The following is a 27,213-nucleotide window of genomic DNA, read 5'->3' as shown; positions in this document are numbered from 1 at the left end:
ATCAAATAACGTATGAAAGAGCACATTAACGATTTTCCAAGGCCACCATTTTTTATGTCCGCCATTACGGTTAGGGGGGAAATCTGGGATGGCCTCCTAGCCAAAATATGTAGTATATGTACTCAAAGTTTCATGCTTCTGTCATCAATAGCACAATTCTTCCATATATTTAAGCTATCTGCTGTACTAGAAGAGGGGGTGGGCGGTTCCAGATTCCACTGTGCGCTCTTTTGTTCACTTTGTGGCGCATGCAGCTCTGAGTGGTGGCTGCGTTATGCTAGGTGCGCACCTGGTTCAATGAGGAACGTTATGTTCTGGACGGTTTTATTACATGGCTACAGTGTATCATGTGAATGCGAGCCTGTTTGTATAAGCTGGAAGATGGTTTATGTGCCAACCTTGAAATGACTGGCACTAGGTATAAAAGTTGAAATCTACATCCGTGCGTCGTCTTACCCGTCTGCTGCGATTTCCCAACGTGTTTACATCTACATGATGACTGAGCACAGTGCAGCATTTTTTGAAAATAGTCCACAAAATGAAGGGACGAATCACCTTTCCGCCGTATGTGGAACACACTGTCCTGCGGCCAGTTGAATTAGCATCCATTCACCAGAGTGAAGTGGAATTTCAATGAAGGGCGCCGTTTAGGCACATTGGGTTATCCGTGTCAGCAACAACATATTGTTTGCAGCCGCTAGTGGAAGCGATGCACGAATCTTGCGACCACTGGGGGGCGCAGAGGCACCACACATTCTCGGCTTCAGGACGAAAGGTGTGGGAGAGATGGAGGTGGGGGCCCGGGGAAGCTCTCAAACCAATACTCCCCCGCCCCCACTATAAAAGCACATGTGCGCACCAAGTGACGGGTTTACAGGGGAGACTGTCTGCATGTTCTGAAGAGAAAATTGGCACATTCGTACATCTTGCCAACAACTTTTTGAAGATATCAGCCTATCGGTTTAGTGCAACTAATTCCCGGAACGAATTGTTCTACAAGATCCACGATGACAACTGACGGGTCCACCGTCGAGCATACAGGGGACGCTGACTGAAGGAGCAGCCGCGTTACACCGAATGAAGATATAAACAAGACACAGGTAAACGGGGGGGGCAGTTGGTTTATATCACGATAATTTAGCTTTGTTGACTAAGCCAACCCTAGGTAAAAACGGACGATTTTGGTCACTGTACCCCCACCAGAAGTCTCATAGACAGAGACAATGCTGCAGCCCACGGACCGTGCCGTATTACACATATGATGTCTTTGTTATCATATGCTGTCTTTGTTATTCACTAGGAATGCATAGTTGTCGTTTAAAATACTGAGACATCTAGTTGGGCAGACTTCCTCTGCATTTGGCGGCAATGCTGTCAAGCGGCAACGGCTCTAAGAACTCGCGCGTGCAGGACATAAGACGGGGCGGTGAATTTAAACTTGCTGAAAGGCGTTGCTGCAGGGGACGGGAGTAGAGGACGGTTGGAAAGAAGAACAGGTGGAGGGAGCTCTGTTGTGATTTCTCAAACTGCTGTATAACTGCAGTCCGTGAGCACGCGCGGCGCGACAGTAAAGTCAGGAGGGAGATGAGATCAAGCATGTTCAGACCGACTGATGCATTCTGTAAAGTTATTTCACAGAATGATAACTCGCCGTTGAAAAGGTCGCCACATATTGCCAATAATGAAAAACACCGACATCAGATGTCCAATTGAATTTGAGTTTATATTTAAATTTTAAAAAGCAATAAGGTTTGACTGCAGTGATCACCTGAGCTTGGCGTATACATAACTGCTGGTATGATCTCTCTGATGCCGTGTTTGCTCTCAGAAACAGTTCTGTAATGGGACAGGGACTTGCAGCAATGCTACTGTGGGTAACAGAACTTCCACGCACAGCAGGTTTATACAGTGCTTTAAGTGTGGTGAGAATTCTAGGGGGGTTGTAACGAGTGTGTGTGTAAATGGTGGGCGTGGCCTGAAGTGTACCTAACACAGGACAATACAAAAAAGTGTCTTTCCTCACTGTCAATTATTTATTGTTATTGTCTATGGGGGATTCAAACCCGAGCCCTGTTTCATTAAATAGCCTGCTTCACACAGGCAAATTGAATGAAAGAAAAGTACAGCTCTCCCAAAATAGCACAGTCCAGGGTGACTCTGGCTTGTCACCTGCAGTGGTTGGTTTTGAATCCTCAGTATGGACAGTAAAACATGGACTTTCTCACTTTTTTTATTGTTCCATGTTGCGGATTTCAACCCGTATCTTTTTGCTAACAAGGTAGCATCACATCGAACTGTGCTATTTCACAGGTACCTAATTTCTTTCTGTTCATTCAATAGACTGTTTGTAACATGAAGACCTTTATGGGCTTTCTTGTGTAATGCAGTCTTAAATGAAACATAATAAATCCAGCACCTACGAAATGGCACTCTGCTATTTCGTAGATGCTGGAATTATTTTTGTTTAATTCAATAGACTGTTCGAAACATGAAGCCTGTCACATCAAGCAATCTTTTGAATAAAACAAAAGAGACTCCAGCAACTCTGAAATAGCACAGTGGCTTGGACACTGGCTTAACAGTGGCAGGGCTTGGAATCCCCAGGCTGTGTAAAAAAAAAACATCTTTTGTTGCTGGTGGGGAGGGAGCCCTGGCAGGGCCCCGGCTCGACCGGGGCTTTAAGAGACTGTCAGGTATTGGCACTGGCTAGCCCCTGCCCACTTAAAGCCCTCGGTTTATACTATTGTCAGTCATAGGTCATCATTGAATGTGTGTTCTTGTTGAAGTATGTCTGTCCATTTTAGGTCGGCATTGTAATGACAAGGAATCTGCAGGGATCCAATGTAAACAGTTTCCAATGTTTGTTTATTTATTTATTAATTTATTTATTTATATTTATATAGCGCGCAAGCAGCCCAGGGGCATTGAGGCGCTGTTACTTGCAATAACTTGGTTACAGGGTATAGGCATGATCGCGGTTGTTGACACATTATGAATACTACAAAACTTCATACTGTTGTTACAGATATAGCATTTGGTCATATATTACAACTAATATGATAGGTATTCGTGCTGGTGTGTCGGCATTATGTGAAGAGGATAGTTTTCAGAGTTTGGGGAAGGTGGTGAGGGAGGCCTCACCTCGGATAGTGGGAGGTAGGGCGTTCCAGTGAGTGGGTGCGACATAAGAGAAGCTGGATCCGCCCGCTCTGACTCTTTTTACTAGCGGCACAGAGAGCATGTTGGTGTATGGTGATCTGGTTGGCCTGGTAGTGGAGACGGGGTGTATCCTTTGTCACAGCCACTGTGCTATTTCAGAGTTGCTGTAGTCTCTTTTATTTTATTCAAAAGATTGCTTGATGTGACAGGCTTCATGTTTCAAACAGTCTATTGAATGAAACAAAAATATATTCTCTAAATACAAAACATTGGAAGTGAAACCGTTTTGTGGCTAACATCTCCATTTTAAGTGTTGTGCTTTAAATATGCTGCTCGTCTTTTGACATGTTAGTTACCCATGTTTTGTTTTGACCATATATTCTTTTCACATCCTCTTCCAACTTTCACAGAAATGCACTTCGACTGCTTTACAAGAAGTCCATCGGAAGAACGAGACCAGTGCACCTTCCCGAGATGAACTCAACCCATCGCCCTCATATCCCTGAACTTAATTTGAGTGTCTACGGGAGTAACGCAAGCTCACCCACTGCCAAGAGCAAGCCGACGTCATGCGAGCAAGTGCCCATCGCCACAGAGGTGTTCCTGATCCTCGGCATCATCAGTCTCCTGGAGAACATCTTGGTTATCTCGGCCATATTCAAGAACAAGAACTTGCACTCTCCAATGTACTTCTTCGTCTGCAGTCTAGCCGTTGCAGACATGTTAGTGAGCGTGTCCAATGCGTGGGAGACCATCATCATCAACCTGATCGCCAGCGACCACCTGGTTATCGCCGACGCCTTTGTACGCCACATAGACAATATCTTTGACTCTATGATCTGCATTTCAGTCGTGGCCTCCATGTGCAGCTTGCTGGCCATAGCCGTAGACCGGTATGTCACAATCTTCTACGCCCTACGCTACCATAACATCATGACTGTGAAGCGGTCTGGGGCCATCATCGCATGTATTTGGACCTTCTGCACCGGCTGTGGCATTATCTTCATCCTCTACTATGAGTCGACGTATGCCATTATATGTCTCATCACAATGTTCTTCACAATGCTGTTCCTCATGGTCTCCCTGTACATACACATGTTCCTGCTCGCCCGAACCCATGTTAAGAGAATTGCTGCCCTGCCTGGTTACAACTCCGTTCACCAGAGGACCAGCATGAAGGGGGCCATCACACTGACCATCCTGCTGGGGATTTTCATCGTTTGCTGGGCTCCATTCTTCCTCCACCTGATCCTGATGATCTCCTGCCCCCAGAACCTCTACTGTGTCTGCTTCATGTCCCACTTCAACATGTACCTTATCCTCATCATGTGCAACTCCATCATCGACCCCTTGATCTACGCCTTCCGCAGCCAGGAGATGCGCAAGACGTTCAAAGAAATAATCTGCTGCTACAGCTTGAGAACTGCCTGCGGGCTGCCCAGCAAATATTAGGAGAGCCAGACCTTCCATCTGAGAATCCAGAGCACACACTGCCCACGGTCTGGGATTTCTGAAATTCCTGATCTGTGCCTCAGCAACCATGCTGTGTTCATCCCGCTCGTTAGTCCTGCAGGGACCTGTTCATTGAGAGGACTTGCCCTGCTTTGTATTCTCTGGGTTTGTACTTTTGCCCTCAGTGATAAATGACGCCAAGATTTTGTTTTCATTTTCTAGCGTTTTTATTTATTTATTTATTTATTTATTTATTTACTTATTTGGTGCACCATTTATATGGGATATGCTTGTGTTCTGTTCTATTCTGAGTAGGTGTGATTTTACCAGGGCTACTTCCGACTCGTGCTCCACTGAAATAGTGCTCCAGATCCACTGCCAAATACTACAAGAAGGTAATGGTTATTTATCCAGGCAGTCCATTCCATGCAGAAAACAATGAATATGAAATCTAGAACAATGACACAGGTCTGGGATATTTTGCGTAGAAGCTTTTGTGCATCGCATGCCCTAATAATGTCCACTTTAAGAGGCTATCTGAAAAGTCTCATGATTCCAGTCCTCTTTACCCACATCTGCATCATACTCAGTAACCAAAAATGACGGTTCCAGAATTTTCCTGCATGGTGATGTCTGTTGGGGTATGCGCATCAGACAGTAGTTAGCCCTTTAAGGGATGCCCATATTTGAAGGAGAACAGCTTGACCCGTCGGGCAGACATCACCCTGGCGCTTGCCAATCCGCCCTGCTGCACTGCACTGCGCACGTTGAATGCTGTCGCACATACACAACTGACACAAATTGGCGAACACCGTAGAAAAGTCTCTTCATCACTCTGCCGGGATCACAATTATACCTAGTGTGTATTTAAAAATGCCTGGCTGCCTTCTTTTTCTATTCTTTTGGGGTATTCGTAAAACGACTGTAAATATAATTCACGACAGTAAACAGTGTATGGGGTTGCTATACATACAAGCTGCAACACCCCTGCTTACAGGCAGGTCTTGATGTGTTCGATGCACAGTGTATATACTGAACCAAAACCCTCAGAGCCCTATGGACAGGCATATTCTGCACTTCAACTACACACATGATTGTAATAACAGCTGATGTATCTAAGTATGCAGACGGTTCAGAGACCAAGTAGCACGCAGTTTGACACTGCATGTGTGTGTGCTCTACCTCATGCTATAGCTATGACATGTGTGTGGGTGTTAGCAGCTGTCCATACCATGGCTGGCACAGTATAACAGTTGTTTTCAGCGAAACACAGTGTTTATAATGCATTTTCTCAAAACAGGGTAGGAATGGTGTTATTGCAAAAAGCAAGCATTATTTGTTTACTAATTTATGAATGGACTCTTTTACGGTGGTATAGGTCACTTTTTCGGATATGGCAGCAAACACCTTCTGGGAATTAGGTACTGTCCACCAGTCCTGGTTCTACTTGGAATTCAAGAAGTTGTAGTTTTCCTACATTTCAAATGGGAATTAAAACAAATACAAGTCCCAGAATCCAAAAGAACAAAACCGACTGCGTTGCGTTCTCCACATTGCCACGGAGAACTTTAGAGCCATTGACACGTGTTTATGCTTATGGCCTGCGTGTTCCAAACTTTGGCTTTGCAGCCACTATTGATAATTATAATGAGCACTAAACCCTGTAAGTGGGTGACCTATTGTCTTTCTGGGTTTGTCTTCTGCTGTGAGCTGCTATATTTCTTAAGACAGATGGAGATTGCCCCTTTGATTTTTGGTGTGTCCCACTACAGAGTACTTCATGACGCCCTTCTGTATTCATGACTCAGTGCTTTCCAGAAGGGTTGGCCATGGCAACTACTGATGCTCCAGCTTTTAAGGTCACCACGGGTTGTGCTTGAACAGAAGTACAAATCTGTCCCCAGTGGTCACGAGTGGAATACCTTTGAAACCCAAGAATGCACCTGGTTGGTACTCATCATTACTCCTAGCCCTATGCTGCCTCATCAAATTCACCACCATATGAGATTTTAGCCCTCCTATAGGAACCGCCTACCATGCTGAGACTTCTCCCCTTCCTTCCGTATCATAAAGAGGGAGTCACCTTGCACTGTTCTTGTATGAAACCATGTCAACGCTGCACCACAACCTTTCATGTAGAAAGGACGGTTGGGTTGTAATAATTGTGATGAGGAAGCAAAGGCTAGGAGTAATTAAGATTACCATTTGGAATTGGGGTATTACTCCCACACATCTACGTAGCTCTTCCTCGTCCCAGTCATTACAACATAAGGAATATGCCAGCATTGGCAGCAGCGCATCAGTTAATACCGTTGCATGTAGTAGGTGGATGCAACACATGTGTGTATTACCATATTATAAACCTAGGATTCATACACTTGCAGACTGCACTAGCCCTCTTCTCTAACTGCAGTCACGAGGCTCTACTCTAGAAGGGAGATTTAGTAGGGGGAATATGAAGGAATGTACCACTGCCCCTGATGCACCCCAACACACGACCTGTGAGCAGAACCCCTTGGAACTCCAGCCATTAAGCGGCCCCAGACCTTCTGGATCTACCCTGAGAAGTAGACATGAGGGGAACTCCCTGTTCAGCAATAGCTATGGAAATAGTTATCATAATCCACCTGCTTATGGTAGGGGAGGCTGCCTTCCCGCCCGGATGTGTTGACCCAAAGGTGATGGTCAGATTGCCAGACTTCTGCATCACCTATAGATTACATGGTTCTCCGGAGGTTCTGGTGCCGAAGCATCTGCTCGGTCTCATATTCCATAAAGGGATAGTAGGATGGGATTGTGACTTCCTCAAAATGATGAAAAGAGGAGTATATTGTGGGGTTGACTCCCAGACCAGGACTGAATGCAAAGCCTCCAGTTTTGAAAACAGGGAATGCCATGCATCCCCTCAGTAGGAGAGCCCCAAATCTCGAATTCATCAAATTAAAGTGATGGAAACCAAAAAGCGAATATTGAAGAGGACATATTGAATATCGGCACAGTCCTGGGGTCAAAATGAGGGAGGTGGGGAGACTGGTAGGCACTTTCGACAAAATGCAAATTCCATGGAGCCAGAGGGGACGTCTCAGTAGACCTGAGAGATTAACACTCTTCAGAAGTTTGGAAGCCAACAATGTGTCCCCTTTCACCTTGGCCCAAGGGGTCTCTTGAAGGCTGATTGGGAAACCCACTAGCCTCTCTGTGTGGGAACAGGGAGTCCCAGGTTAAAGCCAGCCTCCAAGACCTGAAGGAATTGAGACCTTCTAATGGTTTTATGTTGATATGAGAACCACCGCCAGAAGGCCCTCACCTTTTTGGGTATGAGCATAGAGTAGACAGCCATTTCGAACTCTGAAGGGAATCAGAAACCTCTATTGAGATACACAGAATTCTGGTACCTACACATTCAACCTAGACACCCCCAACTGTAGTGCCTTCTACCTGCTCTTCTTGTGAATACCCTGAGGACCCTGGTGATGGAGAGGAGGCAGGCGATAAGCCTTCCTGGTGGCATCTGAGAGGAAAACCGCACGCTTCTGTGTCAGTAGGATGGAACCATGAACACGTGATGTTGCACCACCCACACCCCCATCCAAGCCTTGGTATTAGGGGCAAAGGGAGGGAAAACACTGAAGGAATTTGGGCCAAAGGATCATTAGAGCAGTTGTTTCCCATGCTGACCATTCTGGGAATTGGGAGCAGAAATTGGTTATTTACGAGTTTTGCCTTGTGGAAAAAAAAAATCTAGGAAGCGTTGGAGAAATCTCTGGCATATCTGCCTGAAAGCACCGATCTGGAGAGACATGCTCTGAGGAGGAGAATAGTTGCGTGAGATGGATTGTTCTTTAGGTGCACACGCCCCAGGCATGAGATGCTGACCAGGACAATAGCTCGTGTTCTGCCCAATTTCCCTTGCTAGCATTACAAGAACCTGCAACCATGCCCCAGCTTGTCTATTTACATAAGCCACTGTGGTGTGGTTGCCTGAGTGCCCCTGATGGCTCAGCCCATCAGGCAGGGAAAGGAGTACCGAGGGGTGTTGCAAATCGCAACCTGCTCCATCCATTTTGATGGCATTGCATATTCTCTGACAGACCACACCTCCTGGACATGCGGCTACAATACCTTGAGCTGGCACCTGTTGTCAGTATCCGGGCAGTGGGTGAGAAGAAAGGTATTCCCTAGAATCAGGCAGGTGTTCGAATCCATCGCCCACTTAAGGAATGAATGGATGCTCATCAGGTGTCGTGGGAATTTTAATTTCCAACGTTTCCAGAATCCAGGTCCCAATTTGCTGTGCAGATGCTCCCCTGCACGCGGAGCCTTACCAGGGACACTGTGCTCTCTGGTAAGCTGTAGAGACCTTCTGGGCCACAATGACTGAAAGGGAGCTCTGCAGCCCCTGTACTCTGTCAACTGGGAGAAAAGCCTTGCCCTGTGTAGAAACGTGCCCCTATAAACGGCAAGGTCTGAGCTGGAGATAGGTGACACTAGCTGTGGGGGATATCATTCCATGCCAGAACTGGACTCTGCTCAACAGGTGAATGTTATCTTGCAGTATCTTGGAAGATGAGAAAGTTAAAATCCAGTCAAGTCATCCAGACATGAGAATACAAAATGGCTTCTTATTGTAGCCTTCCAGCAGCTGTGGCCTGCACCTTTGTAATTACGTGTGGGGAATATTGAAGTCAAAGGGCAAGGCCTGTTACTGAAAGTGGAAGTGGCCAACAGCAAAGTTCAGGAACTTTCCATACACCAGATGGATTGGGATATACAGTGAGGCATCTTCCAGGTTTTAGTAAAGCCACAAGTCAGACAGGAGAGGTGGTTTCCACATCGTGCTCTCAAAGTAACTTCAATTCCACGTGAATGAGAAAAAAGGTGGAAGGCTGTCGGAGGAGCCCTTCCTTTATATTACAGGGGAAAAAGGGGCGACTTTTCCAGCACCATGGCGAGTTGGTAAATGCCCCCATGATATTATATGGTAGGTTTTTTATAACGCGCTTAATACCCAGAGGTTTCTAAGCGTGCTTCGTGTCGTCTTGCTTCCAAGGCGAGCACGTGCCCTTGATCTGTCCTCACGGGCTACTGAGCTATCCTCCCGAGCACATATTAATGACTGTGGTGAGGAAGAGGGGTGCGGGGAGAATACAGGTTTACCCAGAAGTGTAAATAAACCCCAAACATCTCAACGTTAACTAATAAGATTGTATGTGTCCACGAACAGAAAAACTATATGTGCCTGAACCTTACAGATTGTGGCAATGTTCCTGTAACACACAGTTAAATGTACAATTGTAAAAATTCAAAAATAGCTGTGAGGAGCAGTCAGTATAATAATGTGTTCTATTCATTCTTCTTGCCTTTTGCCAGTCGAAACGATTACATCATTGATTTTGTGTTTGCAGAAGGATTACACGTATAATGCATGTTTGTGATGATTCCTTTCAAGGAACACACCTAACCATGACACTTTAAACCTGGGGTCTGCAACCCGTGTCTCTCTCTACGATTTGAACTACATCTTTCCATAGTCAATGGCGAGGGATCACGGGAGGTGTAGTTGGGAATACCTGGAGAGTCACAATTTAATTTCCTGCTGTACACATTTTTATTTTCTGCTGTACACATATTTATTTTCGAATTAAAGGCTTTACGGTTGTGATCTTCGACCTGCTGAACAATAAAATCAAAACATTTTCACGGACAGGCAGAATACATTTATATGAGACAGATGTTAATTCAACGAGTTTCAGTGGCGATTAGTGGAATCTTTTTTGAGAAATTCTGGGTCCATGAGCATAGCCCTTATACGTTTATAATGTTTGAAAAGTGCTATGCTACAAGCACTGTCCAAGTACAGTAAGTCGTCTTGAACCTTTTTACAGATAAACCGTGGAAGGAATAGCAAAGGGGAGAATGCTGACAGCTCCACTACATCCCTTCACCCAGCCTGTCCTAATGAAGAGGAAGCCATGTTTGTCGTGCTGTCTCTGTGGGAACCCTGGTCTCCTTGGTCTGTGGGTTAAGTGGTGATGAGTAGAATCTTGCACACAGCATTACTGGCTGGCCACATTCATGAATCTAGCTGCTGACACCAGCAATAAGCCGCTTCACAGGCGCGACACCGGCACAATGCAACCTGCACAAATTCATTAGATTTGAAGCAAGTAATTTGATCCCTGAATAGGGGAGGCGGACATTTTGTAATTAGTTCTGTTTATTTGAATGTTACCCCGAGGACATCTATTAAAATGATAGCCACGTGGACAGGAGTTTCAGATATATTTACCCAAAGGCCACACCAATCGCATTCAGCGCTGGTCGCATAGGAAATATGATATTCGGCCAAAGTACCTAGAACCCCTCTCCTAAAAGACAGCCTCAATGATCTGAGAGTGCAGGAGCCATGCCAGCATAGTCTTGGTCCCTGCTTCGAAGCATCTGAAAGAGTGCCTGCCGCCTGGTGCTTGTGCTGGCTTTCTGCGAAGTACCCGGCTGCATATTAGAACCTTAAAGAGCCCTGGTAGCTGCCAGTAATTCTTATTCAAGATCAGCTCTAACTGCAAGCAGTACATTTGAATTCGTGAGACAGACGTCAGCAAGGCAGTGCATCCATTTACCAAATCCCTGAACAGCTCAGCTCCCCAGGTTGTTGCCTTCTCCTTGAAACACTTGAAAGTGCGTGGAAACCGATTTTGAACGTATTTTCACTTTGCAGTATTGTGACGCAGTTCAGGACTGCCTTGTCTGCCAGTAGCGTTTCTCTTCACCTCTGCATTTTCTGGTACCAGCCTCACTATAGCCATCATTTCGTTCATAAGTTAATAATCATTTTGTTAATTTTCTCTATGGGTTCTGCATTTTTTTCTCCCAAGTCAATGCTCTGAACTTGGCCTACTTTTTCAATGGGCATTGTGTTTCTTTTTTCTTTTACCTGTCACACGAGTTTATTTGGAGTTATATTGGTGTGACTAAAACTAGTTTTAAATGCCATGGAATCGCCAGTCAAGTCCTGCAGGTATGGGATGCTGCCATATGACGTTTGAATGAAGACTGTCAAAGGACAAATCAAAGTAGAGTTTGCTAATCAACACTTCTACGCATCAGCGAATGTACCAATGACGTGTATTTTGCCTGTATGCTTGGCAACCGTATTATTTCCTATGCGTTCGCACAAAACATGTATGTAAAGGTTTACTTTATACTGTACAGCAAAGTTTGTATTTATTGTGTTCATAATTCAGTGTAAATAGGTTCTTCCAACTGCATACAGTGCTTATGTTAAAGTTACATAAAATATTTTATATGTTGTGCAGCATTCCTATTTGAAACTGGTTTCAGAAATGGAGTTATTGCCAAAAATGTGCTCTGTCCGAATGGAAAGAATCAAACCTGTTTCATATCTTTTAATCGCCCTGAGTGAGAAAAGTGTCTTCTTAATTTAAGCAAACTGTGAAATCCCTTACAGTACCTCGCCTGGATTTTGATTTGTCTGTTCAGTACTTCAGCACCTGAAGGTCTAGGCTTCCACAGTGCTTAAAGAGAACAAGCATTTCTTGTAACTAAGGCACTTTGGAGAAGGTGTAGTGAGTCAGTGTTGGAGGCAGCTATGTGGTACCATCGGAATGGGGGCTCTTGATGGGGCACCCGCAATGTAGATGATTGAAGGTGCGTGGACCCTCAGAGGGAAGGCCTCTGAGGAATGGTTAGCCATTGGCATCTCATAGTGTGTGTTCTTCCCCTGTGGTCCCTGACATTGGTGCTTAATTTGTGGGGATGTTTGACAGGGCTCAAGCCTGACATTTATTTCTAAGCACCGGGAACTTATTGGATCATACTCAGTTTGATTATGTGGTGTTTTGGCAACTCTATTATTTCAACTGCCAGTCACTTAATAAACACCTAGAGAATCAGAGCAAAATGTAAATGATGATTGTGTTTGAAGACACACTTAAACATGTGTCTCATGTCAAAACACGACGAGTATGTTATTTTATGTGTATGTTGATTGTTATTTGTAAATCACACATCTGCCGTAGTGAGTACATATGTCAACCACAATAAGGCGGTGTGAGTTGCAGTTTTAACCCATATAGGTTGAGAGCATGGCCAGCAGCCATGGGTGGAGGCAAGAGTGGGCGGGAGGCTGCCCATCCTGAAGTGTAATGGGTGTGTTATACAATATTTGTGTGCCAGCACTTATTTTTTTATAGTTGAAGCCCTGCCTGACATTCACGGCTGATGAATTGTCCAAGTTGAGAAGCGTCAATATTTTCAGCAAGAGAGTCCGAACAATTTAAGGAGGTTTAGAGTGGTTCTTGACTGAGAGTTTGTTTTTAAATAATGGGTTAAAATTGTGTATTTTACTGCAAAACTATGAGAAGAATATGTTTAAAAAAGTCATACAATATACAATCTGTTCTGTAGGGGAACACACGAGAAACTCCAATGGATGCCAGGTCACCAAGAGTAAGGAAACAGTAAGGTGTGGTATTTCCACTGGTACAATTATATCATACAATTGGTCTCAGTATGTATAATGTTCACAAAACAATGGCCTACAGTAGATTCACATCAAAATGAACCGTGACACGGCCCTGGAACAACCAGGTCAATAACAGGGGAGTACCTAATGTATTGGTCTAGCTCCACTGGCACGCACATATATAACATTACACATGTGTTTTTTCTTTCAATAAGTGGTTCAGTCTGTAGCTGCTATTATTTTCTTTTTTTCAATCAATTTCTGAAGAGTTAATCTTTTTCATATATTAAAACATAATTCCTACAAACAGAAAGTCACATACGCATGCATTCGTGCATACACTGTGAAACAATAAATATGAATACAAAATATTATGTTGCAAACAGATGTGAATTGAACACTTCAATACAGTCAATTCATACATGAATGAAGCTTATCAATGCAGTTAGAGCATAGGGCATGTGTGTCGAACTGTAATGAATTATAATCATTGGCAATAAACCAGTCAGTGGTTGTACTCCAAGTTCAAACGTGACCAATCCATGGTCACAGAATAAAGAAAGACCAGTCCAATGTCAACGTCAGCAAATTATTTCCTGATGGCGTGTTATGGACTTCAGAGGACCAATGAGCTCTTGGTCCAAGGATGTTTCGGCAGGCAGTGGAGGCTGCCTTCTTAATCTAGACTAAGGACCCTTGTGTGGGAGTATAACCCAAAGAGAGATAATATCTTCATGTGGGTGCAGGATTCCATCAGAGTTGGAAACGGCTTCAGAGTGAAGCAAACCCTCTGTATAAATCTGGAGAGTCGGATTTTTGAGGTTGTGAGATGAGTTCAAATAAGGTGAAAGCAGCGGGATGGCAGGTTGGTGTATGCCATGTTACCAGTCTGTTTTTCGCGTCTGTTGGCTCCTCAAAGTGGGAGATGCTAATCTGATGAGGCATCAATGCCGTCCACCGCAAATGGTTTTTGTGTCAGCGTATAGTCACAAAGAGTAAGCAGGAGCAATTTCCAATGTGTCCAGAGAGAAACAAGGGCTGCCACAACAATATATGCCAACATTGTCCTATCCAAACATTTATACTACTGGTGCACCTTTCTAGCCCCCTTGCAGAACACAGTCAGAGAGAGAGAGAGAGATGTAGGGAGAGAGAGAGAAAGAGAGAAAGAGAGAAAGAAAGAGAGAAAGAGAGAGAGAGAGAGAGAGAGAGAGAGAGAGAGTAGAGTTAGACCAACAAAAATAAATAATACAAATAATCAATGAAGTGCACGGGAGCAAGAAAAACAAATGTTTAAAACATGAAACAACAACTAGGAACAATTAAAAAGTCATTCAACAGACAATACAACATGGTGGTATTTTATAGTAGAAACTAGAGAGACAGTGTAAAACATTGTTTCAGAATACTTTGAAAATACCATTCAATGATTGGACAATCAGGATTACTCTATAGGGGAATCTATACAATGCCTACCCCTATTGGCCTATTTTATCCCTCAAGACCTTTTTTGTTAGCTTCTTAATAATAATGACTTCATGGTGGTACCATTTTAGTTTCCCAGACTTATGATTGGATAAGCACATTTTGATTATGTTTCATATAATTCTTAGAGTTCAATTGGCGGAGCTCCTTATGCCTTTCTTTGGTGGGACACTTCTGTAATTGTTGACCAATGAAATTGTGAGGTATGAACAGTGTGGCAACAATTGCATTCTTCACATCCTGTTCTCATGAGAATTAAACGTTGGCACCATTTTACCGTTCTTGCCCTTCCTGATGCGTCAACTGGCAGCATACTATTGTGACTTCTGATTGGAAACATGTATCTTCTGTCCTTCCTTTCCCATGGCGTTGGTGCCTGACCTAATGCAATGTGCTCCTGGGCACTTTGCTCTGGGACCGTGTATCTGTCAGGATTATGTGTTGTTTTACCTCTGTATGCACGTGTGGTCTGGGGGCTAAAATCATTCCTGTAATTCATTGGTGTGTCCTAATCGATGCACAACCTTTATTGCATCTTCTGTGTTGAGCTATGGCCTTTGATCCTTCCTCAGTCCAGTATACCAAGTCCTCCCTGGGCTGAGAACTTGAGAACATACATGATCCAGGGTATGTGTCTCCACGCCTGGTAGAGGTTTTCCTGGAGAGGGCCATGTGCTTCTTCTGTTTGAATGACTTGTGACCTTGTGTTTGTTCGTTTTTATGACATGGGCAGAAGGTTTATTAGTTATATGTTTCACTTTCTAAATGTGTGGGACCAATTGAGCATTCTCATTTGTAGCCAATCCAGCGCGGCATTCTACCTCTTCCCCTCATGGATCTGCTTCTAGTAGCAACATCTAATTATGTCATGTTCCCTTGTGTTGTGCATGGGAAAGAGTTTCACCTATTGCTTTTAACAAATCACTGCATGACTTTACACCAGGCTACTGTCTTGTCAGCACATACCTCATGCACTATCTTGCACTGACTGCCTTTTTGCTGTGTAAAACTATTTCTAATGTTTTAAGGCCTGCTCTTCAAGTGGCCCATGCGTTGCCTTCAATTTTGAAGCCTACTAAATTTTAGGTACCTAGGAAGCTTTAATGTATGCATACACATTGTGTGCTACATTCTCTGCTCTTTAATGTTTCTACTCCACACTCATATCTACCTGATGTGTTTCTCGTTTCTTCTAGTCTGTGCTGACATGTGTGTATGTAATCGGTTAGGGCTAACTCCTCTCTCTGTTATTCTATTGTTGCCATTACTTACATGGCTTAAGGCCTACCTATAAATGCACCTATCTGTGTGCATGCGTTATGCCGGCTGCTACATATCTCGTGTCACCAAAGGAATTATCACTACTGCTGGTATGTCGTGTTCATTGCCAAGATCTGTTAATGCTTGCTTTATTTAATAAATGCTTACTCTATTGCCTACTGTGCTTCCTGTCTCTTGGGCCTACTCATGTGAATCTATAGCTGTGTGTGTGACAAGTTGACTCTTGGAGTATCACTGCTGGTTACTAGTGTCTCCCGTTTTTCTGAGTCGCTAATCTCACAACAATATGCGTGTTTGTGCGTTGATGGTCTCCATTTATCTATCAGTGAAGGGATATGGTGGGAATGACAGGGTGATCTGCTTGCGACCTGGACCTTTGGCCTTGGATGTGTGTTCTGCCTCCTGCTTTATGGGTTTCTTAGTTTGTATTTCCTCTGACATGTGGGATGTAAGACGCTCATCCCAACAAGAGTGACACACGCACATATTTTCATTCAATCATTACACTCATTAACTCAGTTGTCATTCACTTACCTTTAGCTAGTGGCCCCTGCACCTGTCTGATGGATGGCGCCCAGCAGATGTCTTTCTCTGCATGTACATGTTCAGATCTTTAGATGACAAGTGTGTGAAAGATATCCGCTGCAATTCAAGTTAAAAAAAAAGGTGTTTGATATTACGATGACGGGTGCTGTTTTCTTGTCACAGAATGTAATTCTGAGTGCATATTAATCAGGTACTGTGTAGGAAAGTAAACACAAAGGTTTGTTGCTAATCTTTCTGACACAATCTGTATTTGTTGTTTACACAGGTGTGATGGTAACTATCTAGTGATTTGTGCTGCTACTGTTGAAATGTACAGTATTCTCCTTGTTTTGCAACATATATTTGTGGGAGTTCGATGTTCGGTTTCCTTTATATAAAGTAGCTTTATCCCGGGACTTTAATGGTGAAGGTTAAACCCTATAAAATATTCAGAAAATTAAATAAATGCTGGAAACAAACCAATTTTAGGGAACTGGACAGGCACTGTAGTGTCCCACATTCATACATACATGTACACACTTGTTAAATTGGATATCTGAACTCTGACCTGGTGGGCAGAGGTTCAGGAGGCCATCCTAGTTTCTTGGAACCAGGTAACCTTCTGGACAAGCCAGACCAAACAAGGTAGCTTGGCGGCAATCAAGACTAGCTCTCAGGAGGGGTGAGGGTGACTGAAAGACCTCAATGAGCACACACAGCAAAGGACACTTACAAATCACTCCCAGTCAGGTGTAGATGTATTAAAAATACAAGTACATTTATTTCAAGGCCTTTGAGTTTCAACACACAAATCAAATCACAGTAATACTTTTAAGCCAACACAATCCTATTCAAATACATATATACAAGACCAATGGGGTCTAAATGGTTAATGCACGAAATGGGTCCACAACCTAAAAGGGGAAGGAAACAGGCAGTGCAAATAGTCTTTAGTCCCTTCTGCATCCAACACACTGCTAACTAAGAGACAGTCTAAGCACTAAGAAGAGTGGAGCCTAATGCTCAAATGTACTTGCAATGCTGGTGCATGCGGTAATGCAGATGGGCAAAATGGGGTCTCTTCAAGGGGCTGTAGCAGCTCAGGAAGGTGCGTGAGGGCCTGTAGAATAGGTTCTACTATTCGAGGAGGGTCTCCACTTGGGGGCAGAGTCGATTCCAAGAGTTGGCAATAGTTTGCTAGTTCACACTAGCAGTGGAAAGGAGAGGGGCCCCCAGGGGCCACTCATGCATAAAAATGGATGGAGGTGCTAGGGGCCACTGGTTAGGGTTCCAATTACTAACCGACCCCCGGTGCACTCTGGACCAAACTTCAGCAGTCGAGTCCACTTCGGTTGCAGACTCAAGAACAATATGGCGGCTCTGCATCTTTCAGCCACGAAGATACAGCGATGACTCCCAAATGGGACAGTGGTGAATTCTCTGCTCCTGGTGGAAGTATCAGGCCAGTTTCACTGCAGCTGGCTTCAGGGGGAAGAGGGGCACAAATGCAGTGCACCTGCAAAGTTCGTCACCACGGCTGGGCAACACGGTAACTGCATATACTCTGGCTCAGGTGCACTCACTTTACTCCAAACCTGGGAATGCCAAGTGTACGAAATTAGGTGTGAGAGTGCCGTGAACACAGCGCTAGCGATGTGCTAACTTCCGAGGACCTCCTCTAAACGGCAGCAGTATAAGGGCAAAGAGTCTGCGTAAGCTGGTCAGCCCACTGGTTGGCCCAAGAACAGTTCCGAGAAGGCTTACTTGCAGGGTTTGATGAAGGTGCCGAGAATAGTTGGTCCCACCATTCCAATGGGTCGAAGCACTTTGCAGACCTTCTAGGATGACCAGATGCTGAGGGGTCCCACGGGATGACAGCAGGCTCAGGGTGCCAAACCTTCCAGAGGTTCCTCGACTTGGATTCTTAGTTTCAGGACACTTGGATCCTATCCTTCGTTCAGGGAGAACTCCCGAGATCGACATGGTATGAGTTTTTGGGGCCTTCTCTTATCCAGAATCTCCTTGGCGCCAAAACAAAGAGGACCCAATGGGAGATCTGCTTACATACAGGCATACCATACGTGGATCAATCACGGACCACAGTGGTCACAGGCATTCACAGCACTCCAGACACTCTGGCACCCAGGATGTGTATTGGGAACAGACATCCCAGCCCACATCCTGGAGGCACACATACAAGCCATGCAGAAGCCTGCAAAAGCTTGGCGTTTCACGGGAAAATGCATGCCCAAATAAGAACTGACCTGGGTCAGCTCGACTTGGGGAAGGTGTAGGGGCAAGATGGTCAAAGGACAGGACAATGAACCTTGTGGCATGGCCATTTTGGAGCCACAACACCTATTTGTGCCAAACACGGTAATTGCTGTTTACCTGGTAGGAAAGGGTTAAACATATACACAATGATTAGCTGCCACCAGCCCTGTCCAAGGCACATCTGCACTTCTCCTAAAAAAATCCTTTGAAAGTATCTAAGGCCTTTGGAAATGACTTATAGACCAAAGTGTGCTGTACTGGAAGGTACATTGTACACTTGTTACATGTTACAGAAAAGTTGCAACATTGGAAAGGACTAAGGGAAACAAAGTCTCCCAATACTGACTGTCGTAAGGGCATGTCCGTTTCCCCATAAACAATGAGAGAAAAGCCCAGAGGAGTGCAGCAGAAGGATGGGCTCTTCTGGTAAAGTCAGACTATGGTGTCAGACTACTCTTGTTCTCTTCTTGGCAGTGGCAAGAAGGAAGGCAAGTAGTGGAGGCAAGAGGGGGTGAAGTGGAGACTTGCAGGACACCAGAAACGTCACTACTTAAAGCAAGCTGTTCTGTGCACAGCAACTATGTTCCACTGGCTCTGTTCATCCCATCTCTTTAAGCTTCAGCCAGGCAACTTGAAATGTATAACAAGCACCCCGCCCAGCGAATGGCCTGGTGGGTAGGATTTAGGGTATGGCACAGATGCACACACCCTGACTTGCATTAGCGTTTGCAGAAAATGGTGGGATCAAGACTGATGCCTATATGCCAGGCATATTTACAAACAGCAAAGGTCTGAGTGCCTTACAAACAGCAAAAGTGCCTGCATTAGGTTTGTTTTACGAGCAGCCCTGCGTCTCACTAAGGGGTGGGGTGGACGGGACTTAGAAGGGGACACAAAGGAAGTGGATACATAATCTCTTCCTCCCCTGCTCCACCACAGCAGTGAACCTCATTTCATGGGCAATTAAACTTTGTCTTCGCTCCTTTGACCCCGCAAATATGCATTCTGTGTTTGCGTGCCAGAGTGACAATAACTCTAGAAGCACATTGCATCCGGGCACAGCGCCACCAAATTATCTAACTTAGATCAAGAAGTAACGTTTCAAAAGATAAGATGCACAATCACGGTCTATATTTAATTGTTCCCAATTTGAAACTTAGTTGTAAAGTGTGCCTTACCATTAATGGAAAGCATGAGCATCCCACTCAAGCCCCATGCCTTGCTAACTCTATACATTTTATATATTAAAAATCACATTCCCGGGATTCCAGCTGACCATTAAAAGCTGTTCTGGAATAGAATGGACGCGTGTCTAGCTGTGACATTAATAGTGTTTTCTGTGCTTCCTGCTGTACTAAGGGCCTGATTAACAAAAATGTTTTCAATGAGACTTTCCTATGTTACATTTATTTTGTAAATTAGGCTTTAAGGGCCCGATTCATGGAATTATCTGTGGGCAAAATCAGGACTTTGCATGCCAAACTATGTGAAAAATCCCAGTTGTCGATTAATGGAATTGACTGTGTGGCACTTTTTCGTTCTTTGCAGGGACTTCACGCAGGCTCGGCACATCACTGCGAGAGGATGAGTGCCTTGTGCGAGACACCACGCAGAGGGCAGGGTTGGGGTCGGTACAAGGAAAAATGTGGGTGTTACGAGGGACAGCCCATAGGCAGTCCATCACATGCCCACTATTGCATGCAATGATATGTATTCATGGATCCAAGCATGAAACCTGTCGTCAGGGAAATGGGCACACAAAGTCCACCTGCTACCCGCCACACGAAGGCAGGTGTACAGACACCTGCGCATTGCATTCACCGCACAGAGGTAAGATCGGGTGATGGATTTAGGGGTGTGTGTAGAAACCTGTAGTTCTAATATGACTTAGTGGTGTCCGTACGCAGTGTAGCGAGGTGCAGGAATGGTTTACGGGGGTTCACACACAGATTTTCTGAGTTTTACATGAGTTACGATAAATCAAAGACTTGTTGTTGGGGTGCCGGTAACAGTTACGGGGGGCCACGCTGTGGTCCCCGAGATGCAGGCATGTTTGCTGTGGGAACCCATGCACTGTTTGAAGTGAGCATGTATTCGCGCCTGGGGGAGCACGCAAAAGTAGCTGTTCTGGCTGTTTTTGCTTTGAGTAGGGGCGTGTCGGGGCTGTTCCAGCCGTGACTTGCATATACAGTTACTTTACGCACAAAATTTTATGAAACCTCTGCGCCCAGGCTGACGCATTGTCATTCTCGGCACACAGCCTTTGCAGGATAGATGTGCCCTTTTCCATGAATATGGGCCAACATGTATTACATTGGTAGACACAATAAAGTGCTGCCTCTTACAAATCCTACACTATATTAAAGTGATTATAGCTTTTGTAAGATGTGAACAACGCATCAGCCATTTGGTGTTTCTGGTTTGATTGCCATTCTTGCCTACGAACATAAACGTCTCCAGCAGATTTTGATGACAGGATTATCAAAAGTAGCCTTTAATTCAAAATTGGTTTTTACTATATTGTAAGCATTTACAACTCAAAAAGGGCAAAATCCTTAACCTTTAGAGAGGTAAATGGGCAGTCGGAATTGAGGTTGGGTGAACAAGCTCACATGAATTGGAATAATAGTATTGCATTTCAGATTCATTGAAGATTTGAAGTCATGGTATACGAGATCTCAGGATTTCTGATCGTCTTTGGAATCAAGACTGGAGAGATGTCATGCTTAAAAAGAATCTAAGCATCTGCCAGAGAAAGATCTACAAAGGTCGGTACAACCAACAGCTGATATGAAAGTAAAATTTAAGGTGTTTCTGAACGACAATGACCACTGTTCCTACAACGTCACACTTCTGAGACCATCTGTCCCCACAGTTTCTCATTGAAATTCCTAGCTAATATCATCTTGGCTTTCAGGAGTTTCTCAGTTTATGGTATTCTGAATCATTTTATCAAATAGTTTATGCCAACTAAATCAAAAAGATTACAAACAAATATTTTTTGTGTCTATATATGGCATTGCAGGGTTTGATAAACTAATGATATTTTGGATACGTTGATCAAAGTTGTTTTACATTTTTACTTGGGTTCTGCATATTTTAATACTACTAATAACATTAATTACGAATGTAAGGTTGAGTGGAATGATGTTTTTAAAACCTACAATTCTTGGTATCAAGCATTATCTAATTTGTTTAATTCTCAAAATGCCCTTATATATGAGTGCCCACAGGTTGTCTAGCCCAATGTCTCCACTGCAGAAGGCAGTGAAACACCATCGAGGTACCACTGGTGTACCCTATAAACTTTGGCATTTAAATAAATACAAATATATAGGCAGTGTAACTGCGATGTGTTGGTCTACAACAACCACTGTCTTGAATTAGTGTTTGTCTGGCCTGGTATGAGCAGGACCATTGTATCGAAGTGCCAAACTAGGACCATCTAAGTGAGATGCTTAGGAAAAAAGAATCATGCTGTAGCCACAGTACCCATATTATAGCACCATATACATCCTCCAATAAACTATTCATTTCTAGACCCTTATGGGAGTGGTGTAAGTCAGGCACCAGACTCTTCAATCCTGAGTTCTCAAACCGAAGCCCAATTAAGATGTACATTCTAGCAGAAATGCATGTGTGGTTGCTTGTTCTCCGATGACAAAAGCATATTTCCTAGTGGATGGGGCAGCTCTTTTGAGACCAGAATTTATGGATTTGCAGGTGTGTCTTGGACTGTTGTGGTGGTACAGTTGAACTAACAGCAATGAAGCACAGTCCACAGTTTTCCTTTTGCAGTTCTTCACACATATATTTGTATGTGTTGCCGACAGAATGTTCTTTTTTTTTGTATTCACATATGTATTATATTTTGGCAAATAACATTTAAAATGACACCACATTTTACATATGTAACCATATATTGAGTTCACAGCAGTTAAAATACAATTGCCCAAGTCAACTACAGAAATGGGTCATAAATCCAGAGTGTATCCCATATTCCTTCGTAAAGATCTTTTTTCTTGTTTCTACATAAGATCACCCTTTCAATTTTTGACATTTTTGACATTTTGACATACCAAATCTGCCATCCATTCCGAAAACAGAAGGTGTTTGCTCACTTTTCTAGTTCCTTAAAATGATTTTCTTTGCAGAGATTGAAGCTCTAAAGAACCAGCATATCTGCGGAAATGTTAAATCTTCAATCAACTCCTCCTCCCCCAGAATAACACTTTCAAAATAATACTCAACATCAATCATCAGAACATTATTCATTGTCAATGTAACTTCTCTCCAGAAATCCCTCACCATTCCACATTCCCACATCACATGTTCAAAGGATCCCACTCTGTGTTTGCATTTCCAACATGCCTCAGACTCTAACAAGCCCCTCTTATATAATTTCTGAGGATTCCAATAAACCCTTTTCAGAATCTTAACCTGTCTGGCTCTTTCCATCAGATTCAACAAAGTCAATAACACGTTCCACCATATATTGTTCCATCTACTCATACTCATTCCCGAGTCTATCACAATCTTGTAACCAATCCATCCAGTCTTTGCAAGCTTTGAAAGTCTTATTCCCCACAGCTTTTTTGAGTTTCAAAATATTCTCCAAGTGTACCATTCGCAAGATTCTTTTCCATTTTCAGTCTTTCAAACGTGATCCATTTTCCTTCTTCAAAAAGGTTATCTAGCCATTTGATTCCACTCAGAAAACAGTTTGGCCTAAACAGTGTTTTCCCCTCCAGCTTAACTTCTGGCTTTAGCCATAAAGATGAGTTATTTGAATAGGAGTTTCCTTTTTTTCTTTGCTTCATAATCTCTTTCCAGCACTCCCTCAAAAAACTTTGTTGGTGCATATGATTTGCAACCCTGTGCCTCCTATGATGTTGTCAGCGCCCTTGGTTCAAATGGAGTACATCTGCTAGATTCTGCCTTGGTCCAATTGTCCATTGAGATTTGGATGAAAGGTAGCACAGTTCTGGAACCATAGGCCAGATGATAATTTCCAGAATCTGGGACAGCCAATCCTCCATTTTTTGTTGACACCTGCAGATTCCAGAGCTTTATTCAAGGTTGTTTCCCCTCCCACAAGAATGACTGTATCAGACTCTCCATCTTCTTCATTATCTTTTTTCTCGCTTTTATTGGGATCATACTCGGGATGTTATTAATACGAGGAACAGAAGTCATCTTGATTGCGTTCACTCTTCCCCAGAAGCTCAGCTTCAATTCATCTCATCTACACAGGTCGTCTTTCAGCCTCTCAATTGCGGTAATCAAATTAACATCCATCCTACGGTGCATATCTATCATTTTTGTGGCCAAAGGTTTCAGAGCGAGTGCAAAAAGCAACGGAGAAAGGGGGCAGCATTGTCAAGTTCCTCTGCCCAGTTTGAAGCATTCTGAGGAAAAACCATTAGTGTTTATCCTGGCCGTTGGTCTGCGTATAGCAGTTTAATCCATCCAAGCATGTTTTCTCCCACTCCAGAACCATCTAAAGTGGCCATTAAATATTCCCATTCAATGCGATGAAACAACTTTTCAGCGTCTTTTGAGAGTACTGCCACCTCAGCTGGTAACAGCTTGCTTGCAAATGAAGTCAGTATCAGTCTGCGCATGTTTTCAGGCAGCTTGTTCTTGACCAATAAGTCCTGGTAGTAATTTGTCCAGTCTCATTGCAATGGCCTTTGCTAGGATCTTATTATCTGTATTAATTAGGCTTATTGGCCTGTAACTGCTCAGATTCATTGCCGATTTTCCTTGTTTTAGAAATGAGATCGTGGCATGTCGGGTTGTTTGGGGGTGGATGCCCTTCCTCTGTGAGGATTGCAACATTGCTAACATCAGAGCATAAACTTCATCAGGCATAATCTTGTAGAATTCTGCCAGTAATCCCTCTGGACCTGGACATTTCCCTGTGTTTAGACAGCACTCAGCCCTTTTAAGTTCTTTAATGTTCCAATCCATCTCCAGATTTGATCTGTCTCTGGATTTCTTTTTTTTAGGTTGCAACTTCCTATATATTGTTTCAAGCTGTCCAGGTTAATCTGCACTTTAAAAGTATAAAATCTTTTGTAGAATTCCTTGAATTCGTTGTTAATCCGTGGTGGTTCAACAGTTATTCCTCCTGTCAGGCATTCAGTTGCATTAATAGATATTTATTTTTCCATAACCTGCAGGTGGTGCGCCAATGGTCGATCACATTTCTCTCCACCCTCATAATGATGGATTCTTGTTCTGAGCAAAAGTATATATGCTTTTTCTGTTAGGAGTTTCTCAGTTTTCTTTTTCAGGCTGTTAGAGCCGAGCACGAAACTGCTTTATGATTTAGCATTGAGTTTTTTTCAATTTTACCATTGCCTTTCTTAGTTTATCCATTTCCATATCTCTTTCCCTTCTCTTTTTACTAGAAAGGCCATTCAACCTGCCTCTCATGAAACAAGTCTATATGTGAGAACATTTTATGATGTCCTGAATATAATGAGTATCGTCTATCAATGGGGTGGTAAATTCTCCATATATCTTGCAAGCCACATTCTCCCATAAACTCTAACATTGCGTTTCACTTCACTTTGTAACATGGGATCCAGTGTGATAGTGAAATCGCCTCCCACGACTATGTTTTGTTGTTTTAAATTCGATAAAAACTGTGTGAGTGCCACATAAAACCTGCCATCGCCTTTTGGAGCATGAATATTACAAATACAATATAAACATTTTGAGCTTTCATAGTAATACACATTATTCTCCCATTATTATCCTTAGTACAAATTATCTCTGATATTAGCAGGTTTTCCTTTATCAGAGTACAAACTCCCGTGGTGCTGGAGCTAAAGGAATAGCAAAACACCCTCCCCACCCACTTTTCAATTTCTCGGCCTCTGCTTCTTGTGTGTTTCTTGTAACAGGGCAAAGTCAGCCACCAGTTCATTAAGCCTGCTTAGTATCCTTTTTCTTTTGTTTGGACAGTTTACATCATTTACATTTCAAGAAACTATTTTCAAACCTTTTTTGTCAGGCTGTGCCATATTAGATCTAAACAGAACCCACACTGTGAGGAAACCAAAACAAAACACGCAATTGCTTGGTCTTGTCAGTACAGAGCCACCAGCAACTCCCTTCCATACTCCTTAAAGAAAGAGATCCGTCCTGCTCCATCCCGATAGATTCCATTAGTTAAAGTGCATGTATTCATGTAATGTCTTGAATACCAATATGTCTTAAATCCAAATCCCAAAACCTTGAAGTTGCTGCAACTTAATTTCAGGTATCAGCACTAATATTCCTTAAAAACGTCAAGTGATCACAACTTCTGACCATGCAGTTTAATAGCTCAAGGAGGAGGATGTTCATGACTTTTCTTGGATGATCCTGCAGAATTACTTTTAAATAGATACAACAACTGAAGAAAGGTGAGGACGGCAGAACATTGATTAGTAGGAATGGGCAGAGTGGAGCTCTGCAGTTATAAACAGGGGTGGAGAGGACTCATTGACCACAAGTGGAGAGTTCTAGGAATTGCAAGACAGATGGGGGAGGTCTGATCTTGACAAATTTTGAAGTAGATCCCTGTATCAGAACCTTAATTTCAAAAACCCACGAAGAAAGAATATGAGTTCCTATTCTTTATGAATGTTCTTGCAGATCAGCACTCAGCGTTAATGGTCTATCTTAAATAATATTCTGAGAGAGGATTTGTCCCAGAGGGCATAATTCCTCTGGTCCCTGATTTGGGAACAAAATGTAGTCTTATTATCATACTGGACAGTGGACCGCAACCTACTTCCTTTGATTTATGTAGCCAAACAGCATCATTATGCAAGATGGACTTTAAGAGGTCTAAGAGCAAAGAGTGAGCCAGATGTTACTAATTTATACTGGTTAGGAGATAATTTCCCACGTCAGGATGTACATATGATTGAGGTCCTCAGAATGTGACCTGCCAATTCTTCACATAATATCCCCTGACAAAAGTATGCCTCCATTTGTGGTTCCTTTGTGCTTCTGCATTCCACAGGGATGGGCTCCTTTCTCTGGTGATAGTTACTTGGGATCCCTCATTGAGTAGTTGTGGTCCATTGCCATGCATTTCTTTCTTGTTTGAACGCTTACTGCACATCCTGCTTGATTTCTTCTACGCTGCATCATGGGTCACTCTGTGGAGCCACCATATCAGTGTATATGTGGAGGCAGACATCTGTATGGCGTAAGCATTATCAGGGTCCTTTTCTAAAAAAGTGGTAATTGAAGCAAGGTGACCAACTATGTTTTCACTTTTATGCACTTGGGTCCCGTCCATGCAATTTTCCACATTTGTAAAACGTACTGTAAAAAAAGTGTTCAAACAGGTGACATTACCTCAACAATTTTCTTTCATATCCCAGTTGGCAAAACTAATAACACAGGTCAGAGATCATTTACAAAGAATTCGGACAGAATTGACCTGCTTTTCCATTTTAAAATACAGGCACATGCTAAAGGAATCCTATTAGCGTTATGGCAAAATGAAAATGTAATGCTGTTCAAAACCATGTGGTTTTTGCTGG

General features: G+C 43.3%; 1 protein-coding gene across 1 annotated transcript; it reads left to right on the top strand.

Annotated features, from left to right (window-relative positions):
- The first annotated feature begins 870 nt into the window (after positions 1-870).
- MC5R (melanocortin 5 receptor) lies at positions 871-4,818 on the top strand. The gene is made up of 2 exons (XM_069620797.1): positions 871-1,100; positions 3,570-4,818. Exon 2 carries the CDS (start codon positions 3,634-3,636, stop codon positions 4,609-4,611), a length of 978 nt encoding a protein of 325 aa, XP_069476898.1. The 5' UTR covers positions 871-1,100; positions 3,570-3,633; the 3' UTR covers positions 4,612-4,818.
- Positions 4,819-27,213: the final 22,395 nt, after the last annotated feature.

This window comes from Ambystoma mexicanum, chromosome 5q (assembly GCF_040938575.1).
Source record: "Ambystoma mexicanum isolate Mex_15411 chromosome 5q, UKY_AmexF1_1, whole genome shotgun sequence".
Taxonomy (NCBI): Eukaryota; Metazoa; Chordata; class Amphibia; order Caudata; family Ambystomatidae; genus Ambystoma; species Ambystoma mexicanum.
The sequence above is the reverse complement of the archived record's forward strand: the minus strand, read 5'-3'. Positions and strand labels throughout refer to the sequence as shown.

Bases quoted from the DNA above. Each gene is read 5' to 3' on its own strand.
- MC5R (XM_069620797.1), top strand. From the start codon at position 3,634: ATGAACTCAACCCATCGCCCTCATATCCCTGAACTTAATTTGAGTGTC.